A 15258-nucleotide genomic window follows, 5' to 3' on the forward strand; every position below is an offset into this window, starting at 1 on the left:
CCTGGCATACTGCAGTCCATGGGGTCACAAAGAGTCAGACACAACTGAGTGGCTGAACAACAACAACAACTAACTACAACACCTGGCAGATTGACTGTCATAGAGTAGGTGCTCAATACCTGTTCAATGAATGAAAGATACCTAATAAACCATGATCATACAATTGTGGATGACAACATGGGAAAGGAGGGCCGATTTATGGATAAGCTTTGTTGAGTTTTGACAGATATGTATATCCAGGGGAGGTAGAGTAGGAGGTTGTGAAAAAGAAATGCATAACAGAGGTACCAGCAAACAAAAACCCACAAAGGTTAGAAAGTTTAGTCTCAGTTCCAGAAACAGGGAAAGGTTCAGTTCAGCTTTCGAATAGTGAGAGATGAGACTAAAAACTATGAGCTCCATGATGTTCTGTGACTGAAAGTCAGTCTGAGGAAGTTTTAATTAATTAAGGTAGTGACAGTGAGTCATGGCTACTGAGCAGGGGTCTTCCATGGTCTTTAGGATCACTTTCTTTTGGGAAACTTTTATAGCAGCCCTGGGATAGGAAAGATTGGAATGGGAAGAAATCTAAGGGGCGGAAGATCGGTTAGAAGGATATTATGAAGGAAGAAGCAAAGATCAGAAGTCCTGATGGTCATGTGGTTTGTCAGGCAGGAACAGATTCAAAGGATATTCAGGAAAAAGTTAATATGCAAGATCAGGCCCCAGACTGGGAGGGACAGAAGTTAAGAGTTGGATTCGAGGTGGAATCTGGGTGGCAAAACATTGTTGCCTCCATGAACAGCAAAAACTGAAGCCAGGAAGGTGAGCAGTTTCAGGTGAAGACAAGTGATTGTCAGATGCCAGAAGGAGATAGCAGGAAATGGAACGCTGCATTTCAGAAGACAGACTGGGGCTGGGTATTTAAAGTTGGGAATCATCTGATATAAGTGATGATGATGTGCGTGAATGGATAAGATGGCCAAGGAAACAGAATAAGCCCAGGAAAAAAGCCAGGAGAGGATGCTTACCCTTGGCTGAGTGAGGCAGGAAGTGAAAGCTAGGAAGCGGAAAGAGGAGCAGTCAGAGAGAGATACGATTAATCTGGGAAATGTGCTTCTCAGAGGACAGGAAACAGCTTCAAAGGAAAGAGTGGGTCAATAGAACCAAATAGTTATAGAACTGGAGAAGAAGATGAAGAATTGACAGGGGAGGGAGCTGGGCAGGGCTGCAGAGGGAAGGCATGGAGCGGGCAGGGGGAAGATGCACTTTCCATAGTGTTTCTAATGCAAGAGTCAGGGGTACTGCTGGGAGGGCCCCTACACTGTTATCACGTGGTTTCACAGAACTCAATAGATCCCTCTCTTCTCAGCAGTCATTGGAAAAATGGGCCACAAGTATGGGTACAAATCAATTTAAGAACCCTGATATCTGAAATCTAATTCATAAACACTCCCGGGACTTATCATGTCCTGACAGGAAACAGTCAAAGTTAGAATGACCATTTTGTACAGCAGTATGCATGCCAGAGCTATGGGTGGCGCTGGGTAGCACCACAGTATTAACTGAACCACCCATTCTGTTACTAATTAGAAATGCTACTTTTATCATAGAGTAAATCCCAATTGGCTTTGTGTCTATACCTGGACTCTTTGTTTCATTCCATTTTGTACCAAACCTCCTGGTATTTGATTGGGATTGCCTTGTGTTCATGAATTTATTTGTGAAGAACTGGCATTTTTTATAATATTCAGTCTACTAAAAAGATGAGGGTACTTAAGCCTTCTTCTATGCCCTTTAGTGAAGATAAATACTTTTTCATAGAGGTCCTAAGCTTGTCTTTTGAATTACCATTGTTAGTGGTATTAGTATTATTTTTTTGTATTTTAAGTGTGTGTGTAAATAAGAAGAATGTAGGTGCTTTCTCAGATAAGCAATACGAATTTTAAAAAGCAATCTAAAGCAAATGTAAATTTTTAATAGCATCTGACCTTCACTGAGGGCTTCCCAAGTGGCTAAGTGGTAAAGAATACACCTGCCAATGTAGAGATGCAGGAGACTTGGGTTCGATCCCTGGGTTGGGAAGATACCCTGGAGGAGGAAATGGCAACCCACTCCAGTATTCTTGCCAGGAAAATTCCATAGACAGAGGAACCTGGTGGGCTACAGACCATGAGGTTGCAAAGAGTGGGACATGACTGAGCGACTGAGCATGACCTTCACTGAGCTGATACACAAGTAAATAAATCATTCTAGATAATACTGTCATTAAAATAGAAAAAAAATGTCATTTATTTTCCCTGTACATTGCTAGTTTTTCCTTCAATAAGACCAGCTGTGACTATGTATGTTAGAATGTGGAGTCTGTTGAGCCCTCCCCACCCCCCGCCCTGCAAATCACATTTATCACAGGTGTTGTCACATGGTTTGATGGGAGTGAAGAAAGGTTTCAGTTTTATCTTTTTCTTCATCCCAGTCCTTTGAAAATTTTCAGTTTGAAGAAAACCATAAAACCATCTAACAAATCCAGATAAGGAGTCAGCAAACTCCTTCTGTAAAATAGCCAGAGAGAAAATGTTTTAGGCTTTTGGGCTATATGGTCGCTGCGGCAGCTACCTAACTCTGTCGTTGTACGTGAAAGCGGCCATAGACAATAAGTAACTGAGCCTGGTTGTGTTTTAATAAAAAATGTTTTAAATATTTATTTATTTATTTGGCTGCACCGGGTCCTACTTGTGGGACAAGATCTTCTATCTTCATCATGGAATCTTTAGTCCTGGCATGCAAACCCTGAGAGCTGCAGCACATGGGATCTAGTTCCCTGACCAGGCATAGAACCTGGGGCCCTGGCATTGAAAGTGTAGAGTCCTAGCCACTGCACCACCAGGGGTGATTAATTATTTCCCAAATTGTCACAACAGAGAGTTTACATTGTACTTGCAATGCCTAGCTGTATATGTGTTTCAGTCTTGATTTCCTGATCATTTTCATAGGGCAGCTCTGCAATGAGAAAACCTTTTTGGGGTAAAGGGGTCGCTCAGAGGACCTTCTATATTTGTTCATTCCCATTAGCAAAACTTTACTTATAAAACAAGTGGCGAGCCCGTTGTGCTGCATAGGCCGGATCTGGCCCATGGCTCACGGTTTCCAGATCCCTAGTTTAGACCAGTATACGTCCACATTTTTCATTATCTGTGCTTCAAAAACTTGAAAGCAATGTACGTGTCCCCATGGAACTAAAGACGACAGGATGCAAAGTGCTGGAGTGAACAAAACAGGGCAAAACCATCAAAATGATTTTTTATCAATACTCCCATAATGAGTCAGCATAGCTAGCCCTTATCGGCTTCCTGAAACACACCTGGGATCATAGTACATAAAAAGTATTTGAGGAGACAGAAAGAGCTGAATGAAAAAAGAAAATCATCATTCTTAGTAATGGGAACATTTGCTGTTACTTACCAGTCCTGTACTGCATTGAAGGATTCTTCATTTGTGATGTCATACATTAAAATGAAGCCCATGGCCCCACGATAATAGGCTGTGGTGATAGTCCTGTATCTTTCCTGGCCTGCTGTGTCCTACAAAATAAAAACAACAATCTCTCAAAAACTGAAGCAATACATCTTTTGGGGAGTGATTAATTATTTCCCAAATTGTCATAACAGAGAGTTTACATTGTACTTGCAATGTCTAGCTGTATACGTTTTTCAGTCTTGATTTTCCTAATCATTTTCATAGGGCAGCTCTGCAATATTATGAGAAAATCTTTTGGGGGGGTAAAGGGCTCGCTCAGAGTACCTTCTCTATTTGTTCATTCCCATTAAGCAGCACCTAACTATAGAGAAGAGGAGGATAGTTCATACATATCAAAATCTGTGGCTTTCTGTATAGTTTAGAACCAGGGGAGTACATTAACTCCATCATTATGTATTTATTGTCTATCTGCTAAGTGCAAGCCTCTGTGGAGGGAAAAAAGAAATTTATGAAAAAGTGTCTGCATTTAAAAACTTGCAGTGTAGTTTCAGTTTATTCAGCGCTAAATGAGAATAAAAATACCTGCTTTGTATGAGTGTTTGAGTTGGACATATGAGGAGTTCCCAGTCTCCCATTAGAAAACCAGGGGGACATGCACAAACCACTGAACCTCTATTAACTTGAACCCCCTAAAGTCTAGCATGCTTGTTAGGGTGACATGATATAATGTATTGGAAGTGCTTCATAGAGCCTGAGACACAAAAGTGGTCAATAAACAGCAGGAACTGGCTGTTATTCCTGAAGTTTGGGAAGGTTAAATCTAACACAGGATGCCACATGGCAGCTTACAAATGCAGGTGTTCAGAACCTGCAAAAGAGCCGCATGCAGCAGGGAAAACTGAGAATTAGAGGCATCCCTGAAATGACCTGTGTATGTCATGGACACTGCACAGTGTAGCTGAAGAAATTATTATTCAGCTGTCTTGCTCTTTGTCTTCTTAGGATTTGGGGTATCACTTATAACCCAGAGGTCCTTGGTTTCCCTCTTCGCCACTCTCCCAGGAGACTGGGCTCTGATTTCGCAGTCCTAGTATTCTCGGTGCTTAGCATTTTGGACAGAAATGTTACCTTCTTTCTAACTTCAGTCTGGGTCCTCTTTCCTCCCTTCTCCCAGAGGTGCCTCCTTTGTAAACAAAATAAATCCCAGTTCCAAGCCCTGCAGGGAAAGCTAATGTGTTAGATGATACAAGAAGAGGTTCCTTTCACATCAAAATGAAATGTACATCTCCTGGGTCTCAAACAGATTCTCATTGGACATGCTGTTCCTTGCCCATAGCCCCCTCCCACTCAGATGCATACACGACACCTCAAACTAACAGCCGGAAATTCAAGACTGCTCACAATTTTCTCCTAATTTGTGTGATTTATTCTATTTAGCCCCTGAAAATTCAGAGAAGGGTGGCTAAAGAGGCTCAGGAAATCAGCAAATGATTTCAGGAGAATGTGGGGGTGTGAAATAAACCTTGAAAATTAGCAAAGGGTATGACTGTGCATGGAGTCAGAAACAATTATACTTGATTTGTGGAGCAGGGATAAGACTGGCCTGATTAGAGGTATTTATTAGGTAATGTTAGTGAAATAAGTTTCCAAAGGTAAGATAAAAAAGATTATGGTACTCAAAATAGCAAAAATGAAGCAAGACAAGCAAGGAAGGTCTTTCAGAACATACCACTAATTGGCAGAACACAGAAAGTCTAGATTTCACCACATGAAAATCTGACCATTTCTTGAATATAGAAAACTCTTAAAAATAAAATTGAAATGATGTGAATCAGATATTTGATTATTTTTCTGTACTTTGTTTAGCATTTTATAAATATGAATGTGTAGATGTTAGCGATAACCCTGGATATCAAAAACTGCATGTATCATGTTTGGGAATGCATGTAAGAATTAAAGATTTTAAAATTTAAAAAAATAAATACATTAATTTTAAAAAACTGCATGTAATTGGGACATACACAAATTTATCAGACAGAAAGTATCCAGTAGTGAGCTTATTTGGATATTCTTGGATATTCATTGGCTCTAATTCCATTAACAGTATATCCAATTGTTAAATAAAAAGGAAAGTTAGAGAATGAAATGAAATGGTGTTTAAAAAGCAAAGTATAATCAAAGATTGTGTAATATATTTTAGCTTTCTGGGAGACACAACCCCTTACATCCTATTTTAAAACTTGGGCACTTTTGTCTTGGGTTCATAATTTTTCAGAATACATTATCTTTAAAATTACTTTTTTTTTTCCTACTGTGAAGTAACTTTAAATAGCTTTCGTTATCTCTTGGTAAAATTGACTCAGTAGCCTTCTTATCGGTTGGGGACCCCTTTCTGCTGCTTTTTCTAGACAATAGACAGCTTTCCCCTAATTTCTCACAGGAGAAAATAGCCAATATGCCTGAGCCACAGCTAAAAGGTGACCCAGACCCTTCCTGTCAAGCATGTCTTCAACACAGGCACTGAATAATGTTGTGTTGAAAAACTATGACATTATCTCTTTCTTCTTGACCTCCTTCAGTGATGGCTTCCCTTTTCATAAGATGTTAATTTTATTTTGACAGTAAAGAAACTAGGTCTAGTGTTATAAAACACATCAACTTCCCACTTTGAGTGTACTTCATCTTCAAGGGAGCAGAAATCAAGGTTGTGTTATATTATGATTGAGATGTTATAGGAGACCACAGGGTCAGACAGCCATTATGTATCAAAATTTAAAAATAGAGGGGGACAAAAATAGCTTTCAAGAAAAAAAAAAAAACCAAAAAACAGGAGCTTTCAGACAGCAGGTAAGTCACAGCAAGGGACAGGATCTTCCACAGGATTCTGACTTGAACCCAGAAACACAATCTAATTTGAGGTATTTGTCACCTAAAAGCTCTCAAGGAGAATAAGAAATTGCACCAAGTAAAGGACATGTTGTAAGAAATACAAAGAGGAAATTTCCTTTCCAGATGCAAAGAAAATAAAGAGTAAAACTAAGCTAATAAACAGACACTAAATTGGCTCTGCATTGGTTTTGAGCATTGAAAACAATTTTAGGATTCCAAACTCATTAGCACTTTCTCTCCCACTATATTAGGAAGAAAAAGGAGTCAGAAAAAAAAACCATCTCATTATATCTGACATTTACTAATAATGATAGAAGGTTATACTGGAAAGAAAATAACATTTATAATGTCAAGTGCCACTAATGTAATTAAATGTGAGAATCTTGAAAGGGAACTAAAATGGTACCTCTTCTCAACCTGCTCAGGAAAATGGCTCTAAACCCTGGTTTTGCCTTGTTCCTGTTCCCAGTTGATTCTAATAACTGGAGGCACCTGCTGGTTTTCTACAAATGTAGGCTTCTGGTGATTGAAAAATCACAACTGGAAATCTTTCGCACAAAAAAATGAGGGATAAAAATATGATTGAAAAATCAAAACTTTCTTCCAAGAGAGTTAGCTTTCATTTTTCTCTCTTTTAAGGAAAAATAAAACCATTTTAGCTGGCTTAAATATTTTGATTTCTCAATCATGCTCTTAGCAATTGTTGGCTTTAATGACAAGTTTGATTAGCAAATACTTGAATACCTGTCAAGAAAAGAGCTCTAAAATGGAAAACATTAGCAGTTTGATCAGTAGTAGCTAGGAACATACTTCAGTTTTGAATTTTGGCATTTTTGTCTGTTTTTGCCTTATGTTTTCTTCCTCTGGTGAAACATTTTATTTTTCTCACTGTACGCAGTGTATTCTTAATCATTTTTGAAGTCACACAGAGATAATGTGCAGTTTTAGACTGAGGAAATAGCTTTCATTTGTAAGATCTGGGTTATATTGTAATTCGCTTTCTTGTTTTGGTGGTTATTTCTCTCTGTATTGAATTAAACAGAAAATGGAAGTAACCATTAGTAAAGAAACATAACTCAAATAATATCACTACCGTCAAAATACATTTTATTGAGTGTCTAGACAAAGAAAAATGGATTGAAGGACAGATAATCCTGATACATAGTAAAGTAGGTCATTTTATAGGTGGAGAAATCAAATCAGAACACACTGGTGTTAACCAAAGGAAATAGTATGTAATAATCCAAAGAGGAAATCAATAGCAATATACAGTAGGATGAGAACATTGAAACATAAGACATAAAACACATTTTATCTAGTGAACTTCCAAATAGATACAAATAATGTGAAATAGAATAAACATTCAGTCATTTAGCATTCAAGCAAGCAGTGATCCTTTAACTTGGACCTTGCTATCTTTTTACCTGCAGGAATTATTTTGAATTATCAAAGGAACATGAAATTATTCTCAATATAATTTAATATTAATGATGATTGATTGATTGATTGATTCAATAAACAATAAGTGAATACCTATTACCAGTTACAAACTATGATAATACTTATTAAATTTATCTATTCTAGACATATTTTTATATATTTAACAATTCTACACTTTAAAAGTACTTCATTAATCAGGATATCCTATTCCTTACATGTCTATAAAATATTAGAATATATATCATTTCTAAAGTACCAGACAGCATAGCAATTTAAAATTGTAATTGAGACCATCTCCAATTCAGAGTCACAGTTGTGGGTTGTATTGTGTTCCTCCCAGAAGATATGTGAAGTCCTACCCCTAGAACCTGTGAATGGGATCTTATTTAGAAGTAGGGTCTTGGCAGATGTAATCTAGTTACAATGAGTTCATAGTGGATTATGGTGGATTCTAATCCTGTGACTGGTGAAAAAAGAAACAGAGACACAGAAGGCCATTTGAAGCTAGTAGCAGAGACTGGAGTGATGTAGCAACAAACCAAGAAATATCAAAGATTGCTGGGAAGCACTAGAAGCTAAGAGAGAGGCATGAAATGAATTCTGCCTCTGGAGCCTGAGAGAGAGCATAGCCTTGTGACACCTTAATTTAGGACTTCTAGCCTCCAGAACTGTGAGGCAATAAATTCCTGTTGTTTTAAGCCACCCAGTTTGTGGTACTTCATTATGGCAGCCCTAGGAAACTAATGCAGTCACTGACCCCAGTTTGCAATCTGCATGATCAGGGCAAAAGCAATATAAATTTCACAGCTATCCACATACCCCTTTACTACTTTACAGGAGAGAAAATACAGAAGGTTAACAGCGGTCTATTGGAGAACCCTAAAATAGTCTCATGAAGACGTTATGCCAAAATGCATAACTATCTTCCACTTATGAAAATTAATTCTACTCAAAAGCTGAGTCGATATGTCTTATTGCTTTAAAAAAGTAGATCTTACTATATATGAATACATACATACATATATTGTTATTAGAAGGACAGAACACCATTCGTTGAAGTGATACATATTATATACTGCTTCATGCTGGAATTTTATCCCCACATGATTGAAGTGCTGTTACAGAAAAACCTAAAGTCATAACATATACTGAGACACTACCTTCCAAAGCAACAGAAACAACAAAATGTTGATTATCATATATTTCTTTTATGTGCTATTACTTCCCTCCCAGTTGTATTTATTTTTTTCATTTCCATAAATAGGCAGGCATAAAGCAACACAGAACACACTGATGAAAATAGTAAGCAAAACAGAGAGCTTAAATATTTTATGCTCTCTTGCTGCATGTTTATTTTTGGAATAAGAACTTTTTTCCTTACCGCAGGTAATCTTCCATAAAGATGAAATTTACAAACCATTTTTCCCTACTGATCTTTTACAAACAGTCACTATGAATTCATTTTCACACAGTTATATACGCATCTGTAAATCAAGCCCACATTTTAGGAGAGGGTTCTAATAAGCTGGCCTCTAAATAATTCTTTGATCAATTTAGAGGTTCTTCCTACCTATTGTCCTTTATTCATCCTCTTCACACCAGCCAATTTTATCGATCAGATTTTCTTGGCATGATGTTTAACTTTGAAACACCCAATCCTTCATTTTACAATGGCATCCACTTCCAAGTAAAACCTAATAAAACAAGCCTGAGGCACAAGGATAAAACTTGACCTATTATTTCTTGGCAGTGTTGCCATGGCAATCCATCTTTTCTGGAAGAGAGGAACAGTTGTATATAGCTCTTTTATAGGGGGCCTTAGACTCTATTGTCAGTGAGACCAAAACACATCTACCAATTGTGTGTTTCTGCTCATGCAAAGTTGGAGATACTTTTCAGAAAATGCCATTTCAATGCTCAGATGAACTCTTTTCAAGACCTTTATAAAATTTATAATCAAAACCATGTAAAGACATCTTCATTCATTTTAAGAGCTTGTTATCTAAGGATGAGTAACACAAAGGCAGAGAAAGGCGCCATTTTTGCTTTCTTTCTAATTAATCTTTCTGACAATCTTCTTCCCAGTAGGATTTTGATTATGTTCAACTTTGTCAAAACCTAGGGCATAAACATTTAAATGCAGGCAGCTCAGAGCTCTTCATCAAAATTAGTTATTGTTTTTCTTCACAGAATGCAATTCAAATGCTTCCCATCAGATCAAGTGGTCTATGTTTTAAAGGATAATAGGCTTTTCAGTGGGATTCTTAGTGTTGGCCTAAAATTAGGAAGTAAAGGTGTGTATGTGTGTTTGTGTGTGTGTGTGTGTGTACACACATACATATATGTATATATATATATGAGACTGATTTGAGTTGTTGTAAGGCAGAAACTAACACAACATTGTAAAGCCATTTCCCCCCAATTAAAAAATAAATAAACAAACTAAAATTCATTAAATTTTTTTTAAAAGCCTCTAACCATATTCCTTACAAAGGGATGGAAGTTTCACCCACACATCTGCCAGTTGGATGGATGGATGGATGTCTGCTCAGACAATGGAACTGCTGACCTTAGGTATCTGAGAACTGAAGAGAGAGGCAGGGTGGTGGAGGGGAGGCAGTAGAGAAGTCTGACTTCCCGCAGGTTAGCATGGCTAGGATACGTGAGTTCCCCATGGATCAGTAAACACCAGAGCAGGCAGCTGCTCTTGAGACATCTTGCCATGAGCCCACCTCTGAGAAGGCTGTCTCCTGGATGAGGCGCCAGAGGCGACGAGGATTACTACCAGAGGCAGGAGGGGCTGAATGAATGTTAAAAGGGAAAGAACCTGAACCAACCTTTCTTGTCATGGCGCTGAGCAGTGGGAGAGCCCTGCAAGGCTCCCTGAACCTCCCACATGAGAGAGCCAGCATTCAGACACGTGCCACACGGAAGTTACATGGGCTTAGCTGGAGAAGCCGAGAAAGAAAGTGCAGTCGCTCAGTCGTGTCCGACTCTTTGCGACCTGGTACAGGCTCCTCTGTCCATGGGATTTTCTAGGCAAGAGTACTGGAGTGGGTTGCCATTTCCTCCTGACCCAGGGATTGAACCCAGGCCTCCCGCATTGTAGACAGACGCTTTACCATCTGAGCCACCAGGGAAGTCCCGAGAGGGAACTGTAACTCACAACTAGTTCCGGCAGAGTCATCTGCCTAACGTTTCCCAGCCCTTCCCTGGTTCCTCAAGAGTAAGAACTAGGCAAAAAGGAAGAACAGAAGAGGTGAAGGGTGACTCAAATCTCTCTTCCTATTACACTGTCAATCTATGGGAATATAGCTAGATTTGAGGGAAGAATATGAGTGTTAAATTGGATATGACAAGAGGATTTTAAACTAGGATCAAAAATGCTGAGGTTTTAAAATAGACTATGTAGTTTTCAGAATAGATTTAGAATCACAGCAAAATTGAACAAAAAGCACAGAGATTTCCCATATACCCTCTGCCCCACAACTGCATAGCCTGCTCTCCCAGTATCCACAACCCCATCCTCACCAGAGCAGCACATGTGTTATAGTTGATGATGTTATACCTACATTGACGCACCATCACCACTCACAGTCCATAGTTTACACGGGGGTTCGCTCTCCCTGGTGTACATTCCATGGTTTGGACTATTTTATGATGACATTTATCCACCATGATAGAAACACACGGAGTAGTTCCACTGCCCTAAAAATCTTATCTGTGCCCTGCCTGAGCTCTTTTTTTTTTTTCTTTTAATAAAAGGAGAAAGGCTAGAAATGGGATCTGTTCAGACTGTGGTTTGGGGATAGGCACAGGACATTGGACAGAGTATCACTGAAAACATGGTTTCGATAAAAATAATACCCAGTGCATGGTATTTAACACCAGTAGGTTTAGACTCTCCACCAAACTACATACCAATGAAATATAACAACAACATGAAGAATATGGACCTAAGAAAAGTTTTACACACTTCAAAGCACATTCCCAAATATCATTCCAGTTAATTGTTTTCTCAGAAGAGACTATTTTATAGATGATGGAACTGAGAAATAAAGAGGTTAGACACAGGCTCTATGGTTTTTCTATCAATCATGCAAAAATGCTGCTTTCAAATTGTTTTATTGCCCACCAAATTGTAAATGTTTGTTCAAGAATCTTGATCAGATAATTATGAGAAGTTATAAAACATGTAGGAGGTCATTATAGTTCATAATTTTACTTATCAATAACATCTGAACTTTAAGGGAGAGCTAGTTTTTTGAATAAAATTCAGTTTTATGTTGAAATGTTTAGGAATGAAGTATAATGAGGTCTGCAACTAACTATGAAATACATTAATGAAAATAAGATGGATAAATGAATGGATAGAGGGATGGATCGACATGTGATAAAGTGAAATGTTAGAATGTAGGCTAATTGTACAATGTAAGTGATGAACATGTGTTTACCATAAAATTCTTTCAACTACTCCTGCCCCTTCCCTGGCCAAAAGAGGTTAGGCACTAGTTCCAAGTCAAAGCAGTAGAAAATGACATGTTACATGAAAGTCCAGCTCTTCTCACACAAATCTAGTCCTCTTTCTGAATATCAGGCTGGAGATTGAAGAATTTACATTATATTTTTTCACTCTAGGTCTATGTTTGATGTTATCACTTGGATATTTAACACTTGTTCCATGTATGTGCTTTCAAACTTTGTCAGTTTCATATTTTCAAACTCCATTCATTCTTCAAGCAATTGTGCTGTGTCTAGTCCCAATCCACTCTTTCGGGGCATGTTTTTCTCCTTTTTCTTTAGTCTGTGAATTTTCTTCTATCTTTGCAAGCTCCTTTTTCTGTCCACCTCTTGAAGGTTTTACACAGGCTTCTGATCTTCATTCTCTCTCATCACCCTGGACCGTACTATCGTCACAGTTTCAAAGGTAGTCTATAAATAGCTCTACCTCTCCTGGAAACCTTGACTCTTGCTCCCCAGAATGACATTTCCATCATTGTAACAGAGATAGCTCAAATTTATCTTGCTCAAATAAGTCAGTGCAATTCTCTTAAATTTATTATATCCCTAGCATTTTAAATCTTTTAATCACAATATCAAACTCACAGATATTCTCCTCAGAATTTGGTCTATAAACACAATACATTTTTGTTGAAAAAAAAAACAACAACAACTATAGTTTAGCGGAGTATCCTATTGGGAGTCAGGTTTTGGCTGAATATTTGGCACTTGTGTGAACTTGGTTATCTCACTTGCCTCTCTGGGCTCTGATACCCTCATGTGTAAATGAGAAAGTAAATTTTCTAAGTCTTGTTTCAGCTCTCAAGTCACAGAATGTCTTTAAATACATTTTCCCCTCTAACAGGATTTTGGGTCTAGTGCATCAGTATCGTTTTGCGGGTGAAATCTGTCCATTAATATTCACGCTGGTTACCAACATCTTTACATGGTGGTGGTGGCTTAGTTGCTATGTCATGTCCGACTCCTGTGACCCCATAGACTGTAGTCTGCCAGGCTCCTCTGTCCCTGGGATTCTCCAGGCAAGAATACTGGAGTGGGCTGCCATTTCCTTCTCCAGGATATCTTCCCGACCCAGGAATTGAACCTGGTCTCCTGCATCGCAGGCAGATTCTTTATTGACTGAGCTATGAGGAAAGCCCCAAATATTTGCATAGATTTTCCTATATTTCTTTCTGTTCATTTCCTGCTTTTTCTTTGGTTGAATGCTTTCCATTTTTTCCCTAATTTTATTCTTTATTAGTTTGGAGGTTATACCTGTTATATGAAGTGATTTCTCAAATTTCAAAATATATGTTCAAAAAACTTAATTACATATTTCCCTAAATTCAAGTATTTAGAATAATGTCATTCATTCTTTCCCATTGTACATAATAATATGTACAGTGGCCCGTATTCTAATTATATCTCCACTTTTTACTCCCTATTTAGACATTATTATGTTTTACATAGACATTATTCACTTATATTTATCCTTACTTTCCAGTTTCCCTGCTCACAGTTTTTTCTTATTGAAACTATCCTTTCATATTTCTGAAATGCACTCTTCAGAAATCTCACTAAAGTTCTTTTGGTAGTAAACACTCTCTTCTGCATGTCTGAATATGTATTTATTGAAATTATTCATGAATAATGTTCAAAAAATATACATTACTGGGTATAAATTCTAGTTATACTTTATTTGTTCTTTATAGCATTATGCTAAGGTTTATTGACTTCAGTTGACATTTAAAAATATGCTATCACTCTAATCATTGTTCTGTTTTAGGTAAACTCTCTTCTCTGAAGCTGTAAGAATTTCCTTCATCTTTGGAGGTTTTCAGTTTCCATGATGTGGCTACACTTACAATTCTTTTATCTATGTTGCTTCAGGTTCACTGTGATCCTCTATTTTGAGAATTCTTGTCTTTCAAATTTTTAGAAAAAAATCCAGTCACTATCTATTCAAACTACTGTTCTCCCATTCTTCCCCCACCCCCGCCCCCCCGCCTTTACTTTGGACTTACAATTAGATAAACAATTAGACATCAGATAAATAGGGTGACCCCAACAGCCTGGGCTGCCCAGGAATATCCCAGGGTATGCCCTGTGGCAGATCAGTGAACACTTAAATAATGAATTTATTGACCCGAAAGTCTTCTAGAACTTTTTCAATTTAATTCATATTTGAAACCATGTCTGGATCAATAAAACATGTTCATAGTTTCAAACACGGTTTCTGTCAGTTCTTAGGAGTTTGAAGAAAGGTCTGAAACAGTTCTAAAGGTCAGCTGAGTCATACGCTGTAAAACTTGTTAGTTTTAAAATGAAAGCGGAACTGAGGATGAAATATACGGCTGTTGCACGAGTCTGCCTCTGGAAGAGGAGTGTTTCTGTGCCTCCTGAGGCCTCTGTTCTCTTAAATCTTCACATTAGCCATTCCGCTCATTTTTTTCTCTAATCAGCTTTCTTCTGTTACCTGTGCTGAGGAAGGGATGTGTCACTCATTGCAGGTCAAGACCATAGCCTGGCATCTGATCCACTGAAGTGTTTCATTTCATTAACACAGTCATTAAAAACTTTCAAGCCAACATTAAAAAATGTGGAGGTTATGACACAAAAGCCTACACTTCCAATTTCTTTTGAAAAATGCAAAAAGCTGGTAACAAATTGCTGTATGGCCGCTGAGGCTGAAGCTGGTAGCAGCTGCCTCTCTTACATGCTCATCTGCCCTTCTCTCCTTCCTGATGTTGCCCAGTCCCTAAGGAACTCATGGATGAGCTCACTCCCCACCTACCACCTTAAGTACTTCTGGTTATTCTCTGCCCTAAACCATCCTATGTCTTCCTTTAAGCCTAAGGATGAAGCCCAAATTCCTTAGGCTCTTCTTCATGTGACCCCATCATCCCTTTCCAATTTGTCTTTACACTATCGTATGTGTTTATTCTTCTTTTGTTCCCTTTGTGTCAGAATTTG

The 15258-nt window shown here is 38.1% G+C and overlaps 1 protein-coding gene across 2 annotated transcripts in view; it reads right to left on the reverse strand.

Moving 5' to 3' along the window:
* The window catches only part of RAB3C (RAB3C, member RAS oncogene family), a 298855-nt gene that overhangs the window by 151032 nt on the left and 132565 nt on the right, over positions 1 to 15258 (reverse strand). For both annotated transcript variants that reach the window (XM_012096890.5, XM_004016962.6), the window contains exon 3: positions 3442 to 3560. In XM_012096890.5, coding sequence (XP_011952280.1) covers positions 3442 to 3560 — 119 coding nt within the window. The remainder of the gene's footprint in view (positions 1 to 3441; positions 3561 to 15258) is intronic.

Source organism: Ovis aries, chromosome 16, assembly GCF_016772045.2.
Source record: "Ovis aries strain OAR_USU_Benz2616 breed Rambouillet chromosome 16, ARS-UI_Ramb_v3.0, whole genome shotgun sequence".
NCBI lineage: Eukaryota > Metazoa > Chordata > Mammalia > Artiodactyla > Bovidae > Ovis > Ovis aries.